We start from the raw sequence: 23,681 nt of genomic DNA on the forward strand, positions 1-23,681 counted from the left end.
CTCTTTCTCTCTCTCTCTCTCTTTTTTTTTTTTTTTTTTACTAAGACCAATTCTTTGTCTTTGGTGTGAATTTCATTTTATTCTTCTTGGAATTCATGTCTATCTTAAAAATCTGAAAAATCTCAGCTACTTGGTAAAGCCTTTTAAAAATGATAGATGTGGGTGGCAACAGGTTTTAAAAAATTACATTTGAACATAAAAGTATAACTATATTTAACTTACTCTTTAGCTTGTTAGTTTTGATTTTATAATTTGTGTATGAATATTCATGACAATACAGTATGCATAGTTTATTTGATTTTAAGAACTAGCTTATGTGATTATAGACATTTTCAGATACTGACAAATCATGACATTTTATTTGCAAATCACATTCAGAGAGCTCTAATATGTATATCCTGAGCCAGATGAAGTAAAGAGAAAATATATTTTTATATTATCCCTTCATCAAAGAGTTGATTATGTTTAGGATATAGAAAATTATTAACAACAGTATTACTGATAATACTTTATATTAGTTACCTCTACAGTGTACAAAACATTTTAGCATTCATTCTCATTGATTTGATTTTCTTTCCTTTTTTTTAGGCAACTTTGGATAAAATTTATTGAAAATAGAGTTAGTGGAAATAGAATATGTTGTAATTTCTATTTACAGAAATGAATATAAAGGCAAATAATTAACAAAATATAAAGGAATTTAACAATGGCATGAAAAAGTCATGTTTATGGAAACCTAACCCATATTCATATTCTAAATGCACAATGTGAAAGACTAATAATTGACTATATGCTAGGAAGAAAGATTATCGGGATTCAAGTCTTTGAAAAGCTTAAACAAAGCTAGTCTTTTTGTTTTATAAATAAATTAACAATATTGATATATAAGCTGTTGTTAATTGGGTTTTCTGATATTTTCAATCAATATTTGTATGAATTAGCATGACTAGGCCAAACATAACTACATAAAAATATTTAAGAAAGACTACTGCTTTTTGCTTATGATCTGTACTTGTAATTCTCCCATTGTCTCTTTTTTTAACTGTACATAATATTCTGAACTTTATTCAGTTTTTATGTCTTTAGTACATCCATCTACTTTTTTGTTTGTTTCAGAGTATTACAGGAGTACAAATGCTTTGGTTACATAAGTTGCCTTTGTACCACCCAATAAACGTGCCCATCCCCCAGGCAGCATGCGCCGCATCCCTTAGGTGTGGGTTTACCCATTTCCTTCTCCCCTCCCACCTGCCCAATACCCTATGAATGTTACTTACCATATGTGCACATTAGTGTTGATCAATTAGTATGAATTTAATGGTGAATACATGTGGTGTTTGTTTTTCCATTCTTGTGATACTTCACTTAGAAGAATGGTCTCCAGCTCCACCCAGGATAATACAATAGGTAGTTCATTTTTTTTTATGGCTGAGTATATATATATATATACCACATTTTATTAATCCACTCATATATTGATGGACACTTGGATTGTTTTTACATCTTTGTAATTGTGAATTGTGCTGCTATAAACATTCGAGTGCAGATGTCTTTTTTTCCGTTGGGTAGTAGTAAGTAGAATTGCTGGATCAAATGGTAGGTCTACTTTTAGTTTTTTGAGGTATCTCCATACTACTTTCTGTAGAGGTTGTACTAGTTTGCAGTCCCACCAGCAGTGTATGAGTGTTCTTAACTCTCCACATCCACGCTAACATTTGTTGTTTTGGGACTTTTATTTTTTTTTTTTGAGACAGAGTCTCGCTCTGTTGCCCAGGCTAGAGTGCTGTGGCATCAGCCTAGCTCACAGCAACCTCAAACTCCTGGGCTTAAGGGATCCTACTGCCTCAGCCTCCTGGACCGAGGGACTACATGCATGCACCACCATGCCCAGCTAATTTTTTCTATATATATTTTTAGTTGGCCAGATAATTTCTTTCTATTTTTAGTAGAGACAGGGTCTCACTGTTGCTCAGTCTGGTCTCGAACTCCTGACCTTGAGTGATCCGCTCGCCTCGGCCTCCCAGAGTGCTAGGATTACAGGCGTGAGCCACCGCGCCCGACCTGTTTTGGGACTTTTTGATAAAGCTGTTCTCAGTGGAGTTAAGTGATACTTCATTGTGGTTTTGATTTGCATTTCCCTGATGATTAGAGATGTTGAGCAGTTCAAAGGACATGAACAGAAACTTTTCAAAAGAAGATAGACTAGTGGCCAAGAAACAGGAAAAAAATCTCATTTGATTTTCATAACAACCTGATTAGACAGTATAAAATTTATCTTCCTTTTAATTTAGAAAAGAAGGATTAGGGCCGGGCGCGGTGGCTCACGCCTGTAATCCTAGCACTCTGGGAGGCCGAGGTGGGCGGATCGTTTGAGCTCAGGAGTTCGAGACCAGCCTGAGCAAGAGCGAGACCCCATCTCTACTAAAAATAGAAAGAAATTATATGGACAGCTAAAAATATATATAGAAAAAAATTAGCCGGGCATGGTGGTGCATGCCTGTAGTCCCAGCTACTCGGGAGGCTGAGACAGGAGGATTGCTTGAGCCCAGGAGTTTGAGGTTGCTGTGAGCTAGGCTGACGCCACGGCACTCACTCTAGCCTGGGCAACAGAGTGAGACTCTGTCTCAAAAAAAAAAAAAAAAAAAAAGAAAAGAAGGATTAGAAAGATTATAATATACACCATATCTTAAGACAGTAATGGTAATGTATTATCATTATAGACATTCCTTTAGTTATCTTTAGACTATAGTTTATATGTTTATTTTGTAGATGAAAATAAAATGTTACCTGCAAGATCAGGATGTACAATAGAAGATCACGTAATTGCAGGAAATGTAGAAGAATTTCGTAAAGATTTCATTTCTAGAATATGGCTGACCTACAGAGAAGAATTTCCTCAAATAGAAGGCTCAGCTTTAACAACAGACTGTGGTTGGGGCTGTACATTGAGAACTGGCCAGATGCTGTTGGCCCAAGGACTCATACTACACTTTCTTGGTAGAGGTAAATAAAATATTTTGTTTTTGTTGTTTTTCAATTTGAACTCCAGCTTGTAAAACTGCATAAAATTTCCTGAGGTTAATTTCTTGACGCTCTGATGTTTTCTAAAGTTGTAAATAATTTAGCTTACTACATTTTTATTGAACTGGGCCAGATATGATTTATATTATATGTAAACTTTCACGATTCCTCTTTCAAAAACACAGGTTAATACCTGTTATTCTTAGTCACCACCACGAATTAAGGTAGTTCAATTTTTAGTACCCTTTGGCTTTTGTTGTTGTTACTTCTTTTCTTTTGGTTGAACTCTGGATTATCTTCATTTCAGTAAGTCCTGGGCAGGTCAATAGCAGTGATTTTCAGAGATAGTTGGTATTTTTTAATCTTAAGCTGTTTTTTAAAAGTTTCTCCCTACATGTCAATAATGATTTAAAATTATTTTTATCTTTATAAATATGATTATAATAAATTATATTAAATAGATTAGACATATTCTTAATAAGGTCATTGTGCTGTGTCTTTTAGACCCTCAAAATGTCATTGATACCTAACTTACATATATCTTTTTTTTCTAATGCGCCACCTTTCTAATAGTCCATTTTTTATAATGTGTGCATTTGTAGGAGGACTTTACCATTTTAGGCTATCGTATCTGATTATTACTAAGCATTATCAGATTTTTTAAAGTATTAGAAAATATCCCTGTAATGCATGGCAAATATTTAGTAACCCTTCTGTAGAGGTTATTGATGAGATTATTTAGGGAGAATGTTTATTGAAGAATGGTGTGAAAAATGCAAGGAAAAAGAATTTTTAAACTGGTTTTCTGGGATGATTTATTTGTAGTCTTGTGCAATCATGGGCAAGGATTGTAATATTTTTCAGTCCTGACTAGGTGTCTGAATCTATGACTTATTTTGTCAATTTAGAATTACATGCATGTTTGGCAAATGTCTTGTTATTAAAACAGTGAAGTAATGGATATATTAATATTTGATTTTTTGAGATCTTTGATCTTTTATGACTTCCTTTATTAACTCTTCATTTATTAGAGAATTGGTATTACTCTATAATGATTAGGTTATTCTGAAGGGATGTATAGAAAAAAATATTTTGAAAAAATTTTAAAATCTTCATGGTCAGACTTTTAACATATAATCAAAACAAAATCCACTTTCTGAAGATATCCTCTCATGAGTACTATAAATGTTAGTACATGTGTTTATTTTGTCTTTATGTAGTCAGACTGGATGTCTGATAAACAGTCTGATAATGGAATACAAAAATATTTATTCCATCTCAATGCTGTCCAAGAAAAGAAAAAAAAAGAGTACCTTACAGAATTGTTCATTTGTACCCTAGTTTACTATTTTTTCTTTCTTTTGTTTTTTATTTTTGTGATTTTTCCCCCTGATTATATGTGATATATTTCCATTTTACAAATTTTGGAAGCTATAGATAAGTCTAGGTATAATATTACCACATAGATATAAACATCACTGATATGTTGACATATTTTCTGTGTTCATACCTTTGTTTTTTTAAGCAGCTTTATTGAATTATCTATATACTGTATCTAAATGCTATAAATTCACTCATTTAAAGTGAACAATTCATTGGTTCTTAGTATATTTAAAGACTTCTCCAACCATTACCATAATCTCATTTTAGAATTTTTTCATCATTGCCCGAAGAAACCTTATACCCATTAGCAGCCATTCTTGATACCTCTCCATAAACAACCATTAATCTACTTTCTGTTTGTATATATTTGCCTTTTCCTGAGTTTACTACTATCTTAGTTTAGTAACCCATATGATTTTAAATGCTACGTACTTATTTTAGTAGAATTATTAAAGTCTAACTATTTAAAAGATCTGAACACCTTGCTTTGGAACTACTATAGCTTGGACCTGGCCTGATGCTTTGAGTATTGAAAATTCAGACTCTGAATCATGGACTTCCCACACTGTAAAAAAATTTACTGCATCATTTGAAGCATCGCTTTCAGGGGAAAGAGAACTCAAAACCTCAACAATTTCTCTGAAGGAAACAGTCAGGAAATACTCTGATGATCGTGAAATGAGAAATGAAATTTATCACAGGAAAATCATCTCTTGGTTTGGTGATTCCCCTTTGGCTTTCTTTGGCTTACATCAACTGATAGAATATGGAAAGAAATCTGGGAAAAAAGCTGGAGATTGGTATGGACCAGCTGTGGTTGCTCACATTTTAAGGTAAAATTGTTTTAAAATCTTTCATCTTGTGACAGAGGTCCTCAGGCCCAGACATACTGATTTTTACAATGCATGTATATAATTGGAACTTTTAAAGTCTAACTGTATGAGAACGTTCATAAAGGAGCTTTCATTTGCTAATAGGTAAAAAAGAAGACATATTGTGACTCTAGTTACATTTAATTTATCTACAAAGTTTTCTTCTTTTGCTCATAGGTACAGATATCCCAGGTCTCTTTCTAACCAGGTTTTCATTAGAAGACCTTATTGAAATGTTCTTAAAACTAACATCTCTTTCAGCCTTGGAACATGCATAACATTATAGTTTTTTTTTTTTTTGATAGTATAACTTGGGGGCTGTAAAGTGCTGAAAGTATAATGAAATGTCAAGAGCTGAAATTAATGTTTTTAGCATTTCTTAGCACACATCAAATTCTTGTGAATTGTGAATGTATGGGACTATTAATATAATTATAGTAAAAGTAAAGTGTGACATTCAGGGTAGTTAGAAAACAGTTGAAAGTCAAATCTCACTATACCTCAGCTTTTTATATGCCATTTATTTGGATATTACTTAAGTTTAAAAAAAATTATCTCATCTATCCTATTATTATTATTATAAACTAAATCATTAAAATATCTAAGTATCGTATGGTAAATGTACTCCACTTAAAATCACATATAAATTTGAAATTATTACAAATAATTTTTGTTTAATAATAACATGCTTTTATATTTTATAAGCCAGATGTATACAACTGAAAAAGTATTTGCCTATTGTTATTAATCGGATTGTTAATGATAATATCAATTCCAATTTGGTATGACATTTATAAAAGCATAATCATAAAAGCATAGTTTCTAGCCTTCAAGATGTTCTCTACCTCAGGGTAGAGACAAACTTTCTGTAGAGTGACAAATACTAAATATTTCAGGCTTTCCAGGCCTTATAAGGTTTCTGTTTCCCATTTTTCTTCTTTTTTTTCTTCCTTCAGTTTCTTAAAACTGTCAGAAAAGTTTTTAGCTAGCAAATGGTACAAAAACAGATCACAGGTTTTATTTGGCCTATGAGCCATAGTTTGCCAATCCCTCTTCTATACTAAACACATGGGAACATTAATAATAAGGCATTTTAAGTTAAAGAATGATATATAATGATATGTTAAATAAAATTATTTATATTTCTACAATTTGCATAATTTCCTTTTACAGATATTGTTATTGTGATTTTTTTTTTACGTCATGTGCAGCATTGAGAATATTATACTCAGAAATAGTTTTCAATTTGCAGTTTTACTTATAGAATTTCAAGACTTAAAATTAGGAAATTTATTTGTTCAGGTCATATAGGTTTTTAGGCGAAGGAAAAAAAAGCTATGCTGTTGTTTAAAGAATGAAAACCTTCGTAAGTGTACCAGAGGACAAACACAATTAATTCACTCCTAGTTAGTAATGTAAGTTAATATGAAGCAAACTTTGAAGCATATTGTCATGCCGCTGACTAGAAAATGTTTGATATAGCCAGGTGAGTGATTGAGAGAAATCCTTCTTTTTGAGGGTGAGGGGATTACAGCTTTATACCCAAGACTTTTTAAAATATATTTTGTAACTTATATTTTAATGTTCTTTGAGTAGTTTAATGTAATATTCAACTTTGAAAAATTTAACCTGATTTCTGATACCATTTGGATGATAGTTTTTGACAACAGAATAGGTTAAATAGGAAAGTCAGGATAATGATGGCTTTTTCCCCCTTTTAAAATAAATCTTTAGTTACCCATAGGAAATGCAGTTAGGATTTTGAAAGATGATGCTTGTTATTTTCTTAGAAAAGCAGTTGAAGAAGCAAGACATCCTGATTTACAAGGAATAACTATTTATGTTGCACAAGATTGTACAGGTAAGAATGTACATAATTCTAATTTTTATGTTTTATTTGATCATACTTTTCATACGTGTTTAGCTTATCTTCCCAGTTATACTGTAAATGACGGTAAAGGTAGGGACGAGGTCTTACACGTTTCTGTTCCTACATAGCATCCTACATGTAACAGGCACTTATTAAATATTTTTGATTGAATACATACTAGGAATTATTAGTTGTAATATTAAAATAAATTCTCAAAGAAAATTTTAGCATTTCAAATGACTACTTTAAAAGAGATAGGAAAATTTATGTGTGACAGGTACCATTTCATTGGTGGATGTGTTTTAAGGAAAGAAAGTTCTTGTTTATCTTGTAAGGAACTGAATATGTTTCTCATTAATGCTTCAGTAAATCATCTAATAATGATGCAGCTATTGTCCAGATTATAAACATGAAATTCATTTATGTTTCATATATATGTTAAACACATAGCCTGAAGGTAATTTTATAGAATATTTTAAATAATTTTGTACATGAAACAAAGTTTTGACTCTGTTTTGACTGGACTTGTCACATGAGATAAAATATGGAATTTTACGCTTGTGACATTATATGGGTGCTCAAAAAGTTTCAGATTTTGGAGCATTTTGGGTTTCAGATTTTGGATTTTTGGATTAGGGATGCTTAATCTGTAGTAATTTTGAAATTTTGTTGAGGATCAATAGAGACCATAATTTCTTAATAAAATAAAAGTACCTTCAAATAAGCTATCTCATGTTAAGTTTATTTTTTATAGAAATGCTATTTTATAAGTGGATACGATATGTTAATGTTTTAGAAAAGTTACCTATACTTCAGTCATGTTTAATATAAAGGTATCTGCAAAATGCTTGTGGTTACTCTGATAACCAGCTAGTGTTTATAGTATAGAAGGAATGGTTACCAAATACACATGTATTTTTGTTTGGCCTTTTGTTCAGGTTAACTGCCTCCTAAAGAAAGGCTGATAGCCATAATTATAGCCATATGAAAATGAAAGTAGTAAATTTTTCAGATGAGTATATAAGTTTTGCAGTTTCTATGTTTGTTTTTCAGGTAGGAAGTCTTGCAAGTAAAATTTACTAATTAATTAATTAATTTCTAATTTAGCCTAAGGATGTACTTAAGTAATCATTAAATAAATTTATGAATTTGCCTTTTTTGTTTTTATTGATACTGATCTTTAATTGTTACATATAGTTAATTAAACAGCAAACAACACAAAGTTCCTTGTATATAAGTGGTTTGTGTAATTTGAAGTAGTTCTTAAAATTTTTGTTATTCATGTTTTTATATCTTCTAAAGGAAGAATTTATATTAGTGTAGTTTTGATGGGCTGTGGTATTAGGAATTAAATGAAACCAGATTCTGTGATTCTATGATTTTTTTCCCTTCTTCCTTCATTGGTGTTTTTAAGGGTTTAATTTTCCATTTATTTTCTCCTTTTCTTATTCTGTATTTTTTTTCTTTTGTAATTGCATCTGTTTCCATGGCTTTAAATACTTAGGACTGTGCATTATACACTAGGACTTTTAAAACTACATTTCTAGTCCTGCTTGAGCCATGAGGTAACTCCTATATTCTGCCACCCTTCAGAAATCTCCACTTAAATGTTCTACAAACACTTCAAATTCAGCGTGTTTAAAACTAAACTTATCATTTTACTCTGTCCTCACATCCCTTTTTCTTTCTGTTTTCTTTCTTCATTGTCGTCATCTTTTTTTTTTAGGAGATGAGGTCTCGCTATGTTGCTGAGGCTGATCTCAAACTCCTGGCCTCAAATTATCGTCCTACCTTGATCTCCCAAAGTGCTAGGATTACAGGCACAAGCTATCATGCTGGGCTCTTTCTGTTTTTTTTTAATAGTGGCATGCCCACATGCATACTCAAGGTAGAACCCACTCATTCTTGACTGCTTTTTCATTTCTTATATCTAGCCAATCAACAAAAGCTTACCATTTATACTTTTAAAAATGTTCCTGTGTTCTCTCTTCTCCACTCTCATTAATTTAGATTAGACCTTTATCTCTAACTTGGACTTTAACTTGATTTTCCTGTCTGTCTTTCTTCCCTTTTTGATCCATCTGATCAAAAGAAATTGATCATATTCCGTTATTTAAAAACCAATAACTGTCTATTAACTCTAGTCTCAAGTTATCTTGCCATATAAAGCACATGAAGTCCTTTACAATGTATCTCAACCTACAGCATCACCTCTCAACACTATCTTCTATACCCAATACCCTAAAGTACGGTCAACCTTCAGGCCATTCCTTGGACATGCTGTTGTTACGCATGCCTTTGAGCATAGAATTGCCTCTGCTTAGAATGCCCCCTATTATTATAATGCCTCTTGTTAACTCTAACTCATTTTTCAGGAACACACTCAAAGGATACACCTTTGGTGAGGTCTTTCCTGACTTTGATTAGGCAGAATTAGTTTATTTTTCTTCGGTGCTCTGTAACATTTTGGAAATACTTCTATTAAATATTGCACTTGTAATTCACTTTTGTTATCAACTTGTAATTATCTGTTTCTCCATGTAGATCAATAATTGTTAAGGTAGCAGGGGTAGAGGAAAGGTATCAGAATCATTCGGTCAAGAATCGCTGTTGTAATGAGCCTCTGTTACAGAATTGGAGTATGTTATAGCCCTTCCATATATTAGGAGTGGAGGCAAAACACCAGAACGATTGAACTAGATACTCTTTGAAGTCAGGATCTTATTTCTTTCATACCTCCCTAGCATAGAACACATTATTAGATAGCCAGTCCTCAATAAATGTGAATTGAATGAAGATAAAGGGTAGTAATACCATCCGTATCCTGATAAGAGAGAACTATTGTGGCATTTTTGTAGTTTTGGTTTAGACCCACAGTCCCCAATCTTTTTGGCACCAGGGACCAGTTTCATGGAAGACAGTTTTTCCACGGAATGTAAAAATTGCGGGGGGATGGTTTTGGAATGATTCAAGTGCATTGTATTTATTGTGTACTTTATATCTGTTATTACTACATTGTAATATATAATGAAATAATTATACAACTCACCGTAATGCAGAATCTAATGCTGCCATTGATCTGACAGAAGGTGGAGCTCAGGTGGTGATGTGAGCAATGAGGAGCCGCTGTAAATACAGATGGAGCTTCACTGGCTCACCCACTGCTCACCTCCTGCTGTGTGTGGCCCAGTTCCTAACAGGCCACGGACTGCAGGTTTAGACTGACTATGGGAGATAAGGAAGCTGGTGAACAGAATTTGATAGCTCAGTCTAAGTTTGAAGGAATTTAAAGAAAAGGACTGGGACAAAAGTGACAAAATTTCCTATTCAGCTCTTCTGGGAAGGTCAGAAGAGTTTGTTTAAACTGACAGGAAATGTGGGTGTAAAGTATGTTTTGAATAAAACTATTTTGAACAAAACAAAATAAAATTTTGTCTGTATTTGCTTCCACCAAATCCTCCTATTTTCTCTTGACCTACTGCACTTAGGCTGTCATACCTACCACTCTACCGAAAGTATTCATATCATTATTTAATCTTCCTAACCCAGTGGTCACTTCTTAGTCCTCAGGTCACACAATATGTCAGCAGCGGTTGACACATTTGACCTCTTCCTCCTTCTCTTTGTAACATTTTATTTACTTGATTTTCAGAGCACTCTCTGCACATTTTTCTTTTACTTCCTTGTCCATTCCTTCATAGTCTCTTTTGTTGTTTTTCCTCATCCCCTTGATCTCTAAAAGTGTTGGTGTTTTGGTGCTCGGTCTTTAGACTTCATGTCTTTTTTTGTCTACGCTAATTTGAATTCACCCAGTCTCTTGGCTTTACAATACCATTTGTGTGCAACTCCCAAACTTATAGGTCCATCCTGGTCCTCTTCCCAAACTCCAGTCTGACAAGTCCCTGTCTGTTCAACCTCTCTGCTTAACCTGTCTAACACATCTCAAACTTATCATGTCTAAAACGGATTTCCTAATTCTTCTTCCTATATATTAATATTCCCCTCTTCCAATCTTCCATGTCTTTGTAAATGGCAACTCTCTTACTGTTTGCTTACACCAAAACCCTTCACATCACCGATGACTCAATTTTTTCTCTCACGTCTTGCATTTAATAGTGACTCGTTACCTTGTCTTCAGGTATATGAACTGATCACTTTTTATCACCTCAACGTGACCATCCCATGACCATTCCCTGTCTTCACAATTATTGCCTTTGTTGAAGCCACCATCATCTCTTGCTGAGTAACTGCACTGGCTTTCTAACTGTTCTTCAGCCCTTGCCCTCTGCACTCTATTATCAACACAAGAACCAGACTATTAAAGTAAGTCAATTTGGGACGTTCCTAAAAATCTCTCCAGTGGCTTTTCCTCTCTCACTCAAAAACTGGCTTTCAAGAGTTCACACAATCTGTCCTCATTCTCCTTTAATCTGAGACTTTATCTCCTAATCTCATTTCCTACTACTGTACCCCTTAATTACTTCCCTACAAAGGCACTGGCCTCTTGTTCCTGGAACATGCTATTTATGCTTCTACCTGAGGACGTTTGTACTTTCTGATCTTTCTACCTGGAATGCTTTCCCCCCAGGTATCTGCATTACCTGGTTTTTTACTTTCTTTTAATCTTGACTCAAATGTTGCTTTCTCATAATAAGACCTTCTCTGACCACCTTATTTTAAATTGCCTCCCCCTTCAGCATTTTCTATCTACCGTTCTTCCTTTGTTTTTCTTCAAAATGCCCATCACCATCTCACATAGCTTATATCTTATTTATTTATTTTCTGTTTCTCCCTATTAGAGTATATGCTCAAGGAGGACAGGAATAATTTTGTTTTGCCTGCTGCTGCTGAAGCTGCGGTGCCATGTATTAGCTACTCAATAAGTATCTATTGAATGCATAAATGAGAGAGGTATTTTTAACTTGAGACCTTAATAATGATGTTAGAGATCAGATGACTGGTGAGGGGCAGGGAGGCGGGATTAGGATAAAAATATTTCTGAAAAATCACTTTTTAAAAATTTAATACATATTCATTATGTTTTTCTCAGTTTACAATTCTGATGTAATTGATAAACAGAGCGCTTCTATGACTTCTGATAATGCAGATGACAAAGCTGTTATTATTCTAGTTCCTGTTAGACTTGGTGGAGAAAGAACCAACACTGACTACTTAGAGTTTGTAAAGGTATGGAATAAACACCTATTTTTTAAAAGGCAATACTGGCTAATGTGAAAAATACAGAAGGTTTGCAGTCTTTTTTTATATTAAATGAGCAGTGATGATTTTATAAGTCGTACATTGTAAAGTTTGACATTAGAGATTTTAAATTTCAGTATTACAAGATCAGATGTGAGTTGAAGAACAGCGTTTCTGTGATGGAATGAAAAGCCTTTTTGATCCTTGTGGCTAATCAAGGAGACACAGATGCAGCAATAATCATCATCTGTAATGTGGTTATAGTTCCATTATTTTTATTTGTAATTAAAAATATATCTTCATAAAACTAACATTAAACAATATCAAATTAATTATTAAAATAAACTTTCTATTACTGCTGTATTACCTCATAATTTGTTTCCTGTGCCACCATGATGTCAGTTAGATTATTTATCTAGACAGAAATAATGAAGATGGTATTGCGGGGTGGGTTCTAATTTTGTTTTCTTCTTATTAACCAGTTAAAAATCTGTCTATTTGAGACAGGTTTTATTCTTGCACCAATAGGACCTGTCTAGTTATGTTATCTTGTTTTGGGCACTAAGACATCTAGTTGTGATAAAATATCTTTGAAATACTTAGTTTCTGATTAAGATGATAGTTTTTATATTATTTTCATAGTGTTATATAAAATTCTTTGTTTTTTAGTAGTCTCTTTTCAAGTCCAGAAATGGAATTCTTCTTTGTGTTATGGGATATAGTAATGTTAAAATAAAGTCTAGATGGGGTGGGGAACCTTTTCATGCTGGAAGGCCACATGAATTTAACTGTAATCAAATAAGGCCACATTTAAGAAACTTAATTAGATTTACTGAAAAAGGTACACTATTTTGTAAAAATCTATTAATACTATGTACTTAATAATTTCAAAAAATGAAACTATTTGTTAATTTTAAAATTAACTAACCTTTTAATGACTTTGTTGTGTCTGTTTTTTGTTGGAAAGCATTTGAATATTTGGTTGCAGCATGGAGGTGTGCAGTTTCAGTTGATCCTAGTCTAGACAGGTATCAGTCATTTGTGACCTTAAGGGCATCTTGATTTGGGTTAGGTAGGAGAATGTAGATTCTCAGCAATAAGTGGTTGAAAAGAAAGCATTTTTTGGACATGTTGCCAAAGGCATGGGTATTTTACTGCATTTTTCCATGTTTCAGTTGTATCTTTCTTAGTATCAAAAAATGACTTTAAAATGTCATCTACTGAAATGTCATCTACTGAGAGCTCAGTCAATCCCATGTGTAGTTCTTTAGGTGCCTTGGTGATATCAACTAGGTAAGGCTGAAATGCTAATTTGAGTGTGATGTCATGATTCTCCAAGTCAGTGAACCTTTCATTGTATTCTCCAATTAATAAGTCTATTACAGCTGCATATTCTTCAAATGATTCGCATATATCATCCTGCTCATCAGTGACCTTTGCTAACTGGGGAAAATGTTCATCTGAAATTTCCTTTTGAAGTATTTTGAAAAAAGATAGCTTTTTTCAAAAAGCTTGGATTTTTTGCCACATATTACATACAGACTTAGTTTTACCTTGCAAAGAAATACTCAAGGTGTTTTGATTTGACATGAATCACACAGAAATGCTTCATTCCTATAGAAATCTTCTTTCAATAATTCACATTGCTGATTCTGTTCTTCATAAAATTTAACTGCTGATTCTTGCAGAGGTAAAAATTTTGGCTAACACCTGTCCCTGCAACAGCCGACACACTTTAGAATGTTATGGTAAATCCACGCTGAATGTGTCATCGTTCAACTTTAGCATGTTATGAAACTGATGATGCCCTGTTGCATTTGCACAAATATAGTTAACAATACTTATAACTTGTTGCAAAGTGTCACTTAAAATAGTAGCTTTAGCAGAGAGATTTTGCTGATGCAAGATACAATGAAAAGAAACGAGAGCATCTGGATCTGTTAATACTTTTTTTATCTGTGCAATAAACAGATATTTTCCTGTCATGGAAGGGTCACTGTACATACACTCACTGAATTTATCAAATTCAATACAACTTCATGACATTTATCTTGAAAGTTGTTGAAGATTTCAATTCCCTGTGTTCTGTTTGCAAGAGTGATCAAAGCGAAGTAACTCTTCATAGCAAAGAAAATCTTCTGTTATGATCTGAATGAAGTATAAAACCTGCACCGAGTGAGTAGTATCAGTTAATTCATCCAAAGCAATTGAGTAATATATATTTTCCTTTTGAGGTATTGCATGAAGTTGTTCTGTGAAGCTGAAGACTAATTCATGCTGCTGATCAGTTATGGTCCCCCTTGAAAGAGGCATTGTTTATACTTTGAAACGTTATCAGGGTCTAAGCATTCTACAACTTCAACAATGCATTCTTTCACAATTTCTACATTGCTGAATGGCTTCCCTTTTTTCCCCAAGTATATAAGCTACTTTATAAGTTGCTTCAGGGGCATTATTTCCAGGTCTTCCTGCTGCTTGAAAGAATTATCTTTGCTTTTGCTTTTTATCTTTTAATTTCTGCAGTACAACCTTTTGCACCTCTCCCTCTAATTTAAAATATTTGTGGTCCTTATAAATGTTATAATGCTGATGAGCTGTGAATTTCTTTAACGATGATATTGCAGTGAAAGCAAGCAGATCATCTTATCTTTAGCAGAAACAAGATAATATTGCAATTCCCAGTCCTCATTAAAAAATCTGTTTTCTTCCTTCGGTGTTCTCTTGGTCTTCTTTGACATGATGGGCTGCTAAGCAGACAGAATTAAAAAATACTGTCGGCTGAGTATGGTGGCTCATGCCTGTAATCCTAGCACTCTGGGAGGCCGAGGCAGGAGGATTGCTTGGGCTCAGGAGTTGAAGACCAGCCTAAGCCAGAGTGAGACCCCGTCTCTACTAAAAATACAAAATTAGCCAGGTGTCGTGTGTTCGCCTGTGGTCCCAGCTACTCAGGAGGCTAAGGCAGGAGGAGCACTTGAGCCCAGGAGTTTGAGGTTGCATTGAGCTAGGCTGACTCAGCGGCACTGTACTCAGGGCAGTGGAGTGAGACTCTTTGTCTCAAAAAACAAAAGCTGAAAACAGGTGCCAGTCAGGCGGGGGAAGTTAGAGTTAAATCATGAGCATAATTAAGTAGCCGTCAATTTATGGCTTACTAATATTCTAATTGTGCCGGTCAATCTGGGAGGATTATTTCATTGAAACTTATTTTATTCTTTGGTATTTTAAATATGTTCATTTTAAAATTAAAAAAAAATGTATTAATAAAAATAAAAGGATTTGTTCTGTAAAATTTGGATTCAGTCAAAAGGCTGTACTTAAGGACCTGGAAGGCTACATATGGCCTTAAGGTCTCAGGTTCTTCACCCCTGGTCTAGATCTATTTTTTATGATTAATAACAATTTGTTCCCTACATGAGGCATTAATTCCATATCGTAGTGCCTGTGTATATAGGTGGAACATATATCCTCAGGCTAGATTGAGCTAATTCTAAAAATCTAGAACAGTTGTTTTTAACACATGATATATGGAAGTTTTCTAGTTGGTATACTGGCTTTTCTTAATTTTGGAGGCACACTTGTTACTAATAGTAACAATACTGTGGTATATCAATAACATATGAATCCCTAAAATAAAGGTGGGGTTTTGATATGGGTTCTTTACTAGAGTTATTGGTAGAATGTGAGAAGTTGTGAACCACTTTATCTGGAGAATCTGTTGAAGGTTTGTGGACTTCTGGTATGCTGTCATCTCTAGTTGGGTTCTAACCAAGTCTGAACTGGATTCTATCTGCCTTCTCCACTACCATGAGAAGATTAGAAACTGATGCCATCTTGGAACTGACCACTTTAGCCAAACGTTCATTCCTGATGAAATAGGCTGCAGGTGGCTTTCAAGGTTCTTTCATCCAGCTGAGAACTTTGCTTTTTGGTGGTATTGATAGTGTTCATCAGATGGCAACACAGCTTGATGGTCTTAAGTGATTCATTGGAGCCTGAACTGTAGTGAAACAAACCATGGTGATCCTCAGTACCTAGCATGTAGGAGTTACTCAATAAATATTTGTTAACCCTGATTTGTATAACACTTTTCAATATAAGTTTATCTCATTTTGCCCTCAAAATAGCTAGGAACTGGATTGTCTTTATAAAACAGAAAAAATATAGAGAAGTTAAGTGATGTGTTCAAGTTTAGATAGCAAACTGGTAGCAGACACTAGAACTTTCTTGATTCTTAGATTATTATTTTTCATATTTTCTCCTAAAATATGAACTTTTTAAACTGCAACATTTCCTTGAGCTTTTAATAACTTGATTTACACTGTAGTCCACTGATATGAAAGAGCAGTTACCATTGAGACATTTTAATATTTCAATTACCAGGTAAAAATAGCTGAAATGGTTGAATGAAGGAGGTTGTAGGGTAGTTGTTATGCTCGGCCAGAGGGGGTGATTGAGTCAAAACCCAAAGTGAGAGCATGTGAAGAGGTATTCACTTAAAAGTGAATAAGTAGTATGTTCAGTAGCCCTAAAAGAAAAATAATTTGCTGCTTCTTTTTTTTGTGGTCAGCAGTTGTATTTTTTCCTGCCAAACCAATGTACATTGATGAGACCAAAATGCACCATTCAGTTCTATTTTTTAAATTTATTGATCAAGGTAATCCACAGTATTTCAGAGATGGTACCAACATAGGATCCTGTTACATTCCATGAGGAGAAGGAAATTTGGTGTGTGCTTTATCAGCCCTTAACCACAGAAGGTTTATTTATTCATTTTTTTTTAAGGACCTGGAATAGGAAAATTCAGTGTGTTCTTTTTTCTTCAACAAGACAAATTAGGACTTTCCTTTTTGACTGATTACTTCAGTCTTATTTATTACTTCATGGATACAGCTCAATAAATTGTCACACTAGATAACTGTGTAAAAGCTCTTTTAGGAACTGAAAAGTGTTCCAAGTTTTTTTCAAGATACAGCCTCTTATATATAATGGCATTCTGGCTCCTAGTCTGCATCTAAGTGTTTATTGCTAAACCTGCTTTAGTAAGTTGCAAAGGAAATATGGGTGTCAAGAACCAAAGCCTTTCTTCTATTACTTGGAATTATTCTTTTTCTGAGAGAGTCAGTGATGATTCTTGCTACATATCTTTTTCTTTCTTTTCTCAACTATGAGAAACTTAGAACTTTCACTTCCTCATGGGTCCCTATGACGAACATTGCATTTCAGCTGATTAGGTTGGCTCAAGTTAAAGTAGGGCACTCTTTAGGTGTGTTGAGGATTTTTATTTAGGGGGAAAACTATAGAATCCTTAATTGATAAGTAACTCTATTACTATTAATAGAGTAAGTAAATACTATTAAATGTTTAATTTTTTTGGTACAATTTTATCTCTTATGTTTTAGTTAACTCTAAGATTTTAACCAGATATGCTTTCTCTGTTTTATTTAATTTTTTCAGTTGCATCTCTCCTTTTGAAAAAAATCTCTAAGATATGTTTACAAGACCACGAATATACAAGGCTGTTCCTTAGAGGGTGTCTTAGTCCATTTTGTGCTGCAATAACAGAATACCTGAAACTGGGTAATTTATAAAGAATAGAAATTTATTCTCACACAGATCTGGAAGTTGGAAAATTCAAGACAAAGGAACTGGCATCTGATGAGGGCCTTCTTGCTGTTTTCTCGTATGACAGAAGGCAGAAGGGCCAAACAGGAGAACTCTATCCTCACATGGCAGAAGAGCAGGAAAGAGAGAACCCACTCCTGAAAGCATTAATCCATTCTTGAAATCCTCATGACCTCAACACCTCCCCAAAAGCTTCACCTCTCAATACTGTCACATTGGGGATTAAGTTTCTAAGACATGAATTTTGGAAGGGACAAAAATCTTTAAACCGTAGCAGAGAGTTATTTATAACAGTAAGAACCTGGAACAATTTAAATAGTCATAGTGTGAATTTTAAAGCACATTTTGTTATCTTAATAAAATAGAATATTTTGCAGCCTTTAAATATTATAATATAGATCTATATTTATTGATAGGAAAAGATATTCATGACATAATGAGTTACAAAAGGTTACAATGGCACATATATAAAATTGTATTCATAAATCTCTATGTGAATATATATAATATATATATAATATAGATAGATGTCAAGAAGGTATCTCCCCAAATATTAATAGTGATGAGCTCTGGGTATTGGGATTTGGGGAAATTTTTACTTTTTTCTATATTTCCTGCGTGTTTTTTACAATGACCACGTACTATTTTTAAGAAAACAATTAGGTTAAAAAAAATCTCTATGGTTTGGTTACTTGTTAAAGGAAAAAGAACATTTGTTCATATAGTCTTTATTTTTATATCTTCTAGATTTCAAAACATCCTCTCATTTAAGAGAAGGAAAGTTTAACCTATTGTTTAATACTTTTGGAGTTTTATAACATACAACTTTATCATTATTAGTTTTTTATAAGGTATGCCAAAATCAATGCAGGAACTATTGATTGCATTAATTGATTCCACTGCATGTTTTAAATTGACTCCATTGGACATGTTTTTATAAAAGATACAGAGTTATTTGGCTCAACTTAAATGGGGTTCTGCTTAGAATAGATGCCAAGGGGCATACTAATTTATTGTGGTATCCCTGATAATTTATAATTAATAAAATAAATCAGCTTTAAATACAGTAATAATTATTATTTTCCTTGGATTAAGTTGTTTTTATTACTCTTTACATTTATTCCAAATGAAGTAGCATAAAAAATTTGTCAGGTGAATGCCATTGATTAGAAAAATGCCTTTTGGTTTGAGATTCTAAGACTCAAGGTTCAATGAAAACAGTAGTAACGTACGAGAACTATTTTTGGGATTTCAAAAAGCCTGATGAAAATATTACATTGATCACAGTAAAGCTGCACCAGCTAACTGGAAGGCTAAGTGTATTGGTTTTGGCAGGAATTTTATTACCTTAATGTGGTAAAATTAATTATCTCTGTATCTGGCACATAGTGGTTGTTGAATGTTGTCGAGCAAGGTGCTGATCAAAATATTTAATTTAGTCATGTTAATGTTGAGTGATTTAAAGAAAAGGGAAGGCAGTTTAGAAAACGAGAGGATTTCAAAACATGGGGGCAAATGTAATAAAAATGATTACTGGTGGTGGAAAGTTTGGGAACTACTAATATTGCTAATACAAATTTGGTTCTTTTAAATAATTATCATTTGTCTCTTGACTCTGAATATGTATTAATTTTTTTTGCAGGGTATTTTAAGCCTTGAGTATTGTGTGGGTATTATTGGTGGCAAACCTAAACAGTCATATTACTTTGCTGGATTTCAAGGTTAGTGATTTAGTAAAATATACTTTTCTTCATTGTTTTCTTTTAAAAATCAGAAAGTTAATATGAGATCATCTAGAAACAGGATGATTAACAGAGCAAAGCGAGTACCTTATACATTCATCAGTCCTACCATAGCCACTCATTTGTCATTTGGTCCACAACATAATTGGATTCTGTAAAATGTATGTTTAATTTCTGTTATTGCATAAACAAGGCATAATTTATTGGTTTCACTAAACTTCAGAAGACATTGCTGCTACATTCTGGCAGTTGCTATTTACATATTTACTTTTTACCAGTTTTAGTGGTGCTAGTTGATGATAAAATGACAAGCAATATGTTCTTCCTGTCAGGATAAAGAAGTGCAATACATTTTTCATATGCAAACTGTAGAATATAATTGTGTGTTTGTGAAAGTAATTTTATCACCAAAAATTAAATGACAGTCTCATCACTTTATAAAAATTCTGCTTATACAAGCATATTTGATTATGCAAAAGTTAATCTATCCTGTGCAAACCTATGTTTCAGTCAATGAATATCAGTCTGGCAAGCTGTTACTCCCAGATTTTTTTCAGCTGTTCTACATAGAAATTGGATTGTAAGCAGTGTAATAATAAGGTGTTTTTTGAATTACTTGTCTTCTGTTTTGTCCTTGTAGATGACAGTTTGATTTACATGGATCCTCATTACTGCCAATCTTTTGTAGATGTCAGCATAAAGGATTTCCCTCTTGAGGTACTATGGATTAAGAGCTTGTACTGTTTTCTTACTATATAAAACAAACTAGTTAGAGATGTGTTAGGTAGTTATATCTTTATAGTGTTACAATTATAAGTTAATAATCAATATTTTACTGATTTATAAAACCATAATTAACACAGTAGTCAAAGGTTAAGTACTTTGTTGCTGAATTTTAATTTATGATATACTTTCTTCTTCATTTGTCTTTGTCTCTAACTTGTTAGATGCCCTAGCTGTACTAAAATAGATGATCAAGTCTCTAAGTAACTTTGTATAAAGACAGCTAAATAGTACTGAAGAATTTAAAATGTTAGGCCTATTTTAAAAAAAGAAAAGAAAGAAGAAAAAAAGAAAAAGAGAAGGTGATAGACTTGGGTTAGAGTGACAAAGTGACTTAATGCGATTATCTGCTAAATTATTTTGCTTTAAGTATAATAATTAAATCTTAACCTCTAGTTAGAAGTTTTCAAGAGTTTAGTTGGATTTCTAATATGTGTTTTAGCTTTTATTTCTTAACCTCTTCTTTTCTTTTGTATAGGTTATTTTGTGATCTAGTATTTTAATTCAGAAAAATTTGAGAGTACATAAATGAAACATGTAATTATTACGTAGTTTCGTTGTTTTTGCAGCTGATGCTTTTACAGACTGAAATCATTTTACAGAATAAAATAATTTTAATCACTTGAGTGAAAGTTGGAAATGTGGTTAAGTACTTTGTTTTAATAATAACTTATTAGCTAATATTAATACCTAATAGTATTTAAGGGGTAGATTATGAAAGTAAATAAACTGCAGGACTAAAATCTGATCCAGAAAGATACATTATAAAACATCCTAGCATCCTTTGTCAACTATTACCTCAATTAAAATATAAGGATCTTGGCTGGGAGTGGTAGCTCATGCCTGTAATTGCAGCACTTTGGGAGGCCGAGGTGGGAGGATTGCCTGTCTCTACAAAAAATAAGAATAAATAGCTGGGCATGATGGCACACACCACACCTGTAGTCCCAGCTACTTGGGAGGCTGAGGCAGAAGGATTGCTTTGAGCCCAGGAGTTCAAGATTACGGTGAGCTATGATTGCACCACTGCACTCCAGCCTGTGGTGACAGAGTGAGACCCTGTCTACAAAAAATAAAAAAAATTGTATAAGCATCTTGAAACTAGAGATGAGGTTTACTTTCTTATTTCTTCCTCCATAGGATCTTGCATGTAAACCTTAATAAATATTTGCTAGTTGACTGATAGATACTAGGAGAGGCATTGCAGAAGTGTGCTATGTGAACTACATTATATTAAATAATTCTCTTTCTACATTATGATCTTGTAGCACTGATTCATATGCTAAGTTATATTTTCAGTGTATCAGTGCCAAATTTACTCCTTATAAACAGTAGATACTTGAGATTCAGTTGGAAAATTGTTCATAGTATTTTAGTATTACCTAAAATAGGCAAATTAAAAGATTATTGGTCTTGATTATTTTGGCCTATAGAGAGACTATTCATCTGATATTTTGGGAGACTGAAAAGGTACCAGATGAATGAATATCCTGGTTATGTCTACACAACCAAGATTAGAAAGGCTGCAGCTTGTTATTGGGAGACTGTTGCAACACTCCAGGAGTGAGTCAGTAAAAGCTTGAAGTAGGGTGGTGGTAGTGAAAAGGAAAGGAAGAATCGATTTTAAGATTTTAAGCTGGGTACGGTGACACATACCTATAGCCCTAACTACTCAGGAGGCTGAGGCAGGAGGATTGTTTGAGCCCAGGAGTTTGAATCCAGCCTGAGTGACCCCATCTCTGGAGGAAAAAAAAAGAGAGTTTACTTCATAACGTAAAATTTGATGAAATTGGGTAACTTCTTAAATGCACAGAAACATTTATTTCTTATACATTAGAACACTAATAGAGTGAGTTTAGATGTTATATTTTTTGAGATTCTGGTAGAATATTTCAACCTGTCTGGGTAATTCCTGTTAAAATTTTTTTGTTTTTCTTCAATGCAGGAATTTATCTTAGATTATTTAGTTAATAGCATCATTTATCTTCTTATGAAAGTGTAATATAAAAATTACAGCAAGTTGTCTATCTTTGTGGAGGAATAAAATTTCACTTTCTGCTTTTTATCATAACTTTATAATACTTCAAGTGAAGTACCCTATATTACTAACCATCCTTCCTTTGCTATATTGGTTATATATTTATATGCTAGTGAAATTTTGCAGTTGATTGATATAATAAATTATATGCACATTCCAAAATCACCCTTATGCTTCAGTTATTAAAATCATTTTTGTAGGCGACTTTTTTGATCAATACTTCTTTTTCGTTAATAGGTGGGGAAATTGAAATCTTAGATCTTCTATTGATTCCATGTAAATAATTACTGGTAGTCCTGACGTTTTATTGAGTGCCCTAAATCCAATAGGATTGTGGAATTTTAAGAAAGTAGGATGATATCAGAATATTTGAGATCGAAGAAGCGATTTAAACAGATTATATCTTTTGTTGTTGTTCCTAGTGTTGAATTCCTACATTTCTGGAGTTGAACATCTAACATTTTGAAACCAAGTCAGACCAACTCATTTCTTTCTTTTTTAACTATAGTTTGTTAAGCTCTTTCTAGTTGCAAGGTACTGTCCTAAGTTCTTTAGAGTCCTCTGTTGAACTCTTTTTTTTCCTCTGTGGTTCCAAGTGCTTTGATTATATGTATACTAATTCTTATTTGTTGTGACATTTTCTTATAAAATATATTAGTATATGCTACTGATTTTCTATACTTTTAAGAGAATCTTCCTCATCTTTAACTATCTTCACGAGTTTTTAACACATGAAGTGAGTGTAGGTGGTCATATTTAGATCCTGAGTCAAGTAGTGAAGATATACCAGGGCAATCCTTGGTCAGGACTGAGGAATGGAGCACATGGTTCAGTATAGGGAAAATTATAATGTATACATTCACACTCTATAATTTTCATACAGAGAATGAGGTTCAAAGGAACAGCATGAACAACCTTAAAGAAAAAAAAGGCACAAAAGGACAACTTGAAATTAGAAGGGAATGAGAGGAACTCAAATGTCTTTAACAGTGAGGGTATGTTGAGTTATGGGTTCTCATTGTCAGTGTTCAGGACAGACAGAGTTTCAGTTGTTGGGATGGGAGGACTAGTGGATATATATGTATGCATGTATGTGTATATGTATGTATTTACATGTATTACATGTATATGTATGTATGTATACACACACACAT

General features: G+C 33.3%; 1 protein-coding gene across 3 annotated transcripts in view; it reads left to right on the forward strand.

The window, feature by feature from the left end:
- The window catches only part of ATG4C (autophagy related 4C cysteine peptidase), an 81,631-nt gene that overhangs the window by 37,642 nt on the left and 20,308 nt on the right, over nucleotides 1–23,681 (forward strand). For all 3 annotated transcript variants that reach the window (XM_069478016.1, XM_069478017.1, XM_069478015.1), the window contains 6 exons: nucleotides 2,770–3,003; nucleotides 4,907–5,237; nucleotides 7,067–7,137; nucleotides 12,197–12,333; nucleotides 19,607–19,685; nucleotides 20,347–20,423. In XM_069478016.1, the coding sequence (XP_069334117.1) occupies nucleotides 2,770–3,003; nucleotides 4,907–5,237; nucleotides 7,067–7,137; nucleotides 12,197–12,333; nucleotides 19,607–19,685; nucleotides 20,347–20,423 (929 nt within the window). The remainder of the gene's footprint in view (nucleotides 1–2,769; nucleotides 3,004–4,906; nucleotides 5,238–7,066; nucleotides 7,138–12,196; nucleotides 12,334–19,606; nucleotides 19,686–20,346; nucleotides 20,424–23,681) is intronic.

This window comes from Eulemur rufifrons, chromosome 8 (assembly GCF_041146395.1).
Source record: "Eulemur rufifrons isolate Redbay chromosome 8, OSU_ERuf_1, whole genome shotgun sequence".
NCBI lineage: Eukaryota > Metazoa > Chordata > Mammalia > Primates > Lemuridae > Eulemur > Eulemur rufifrons.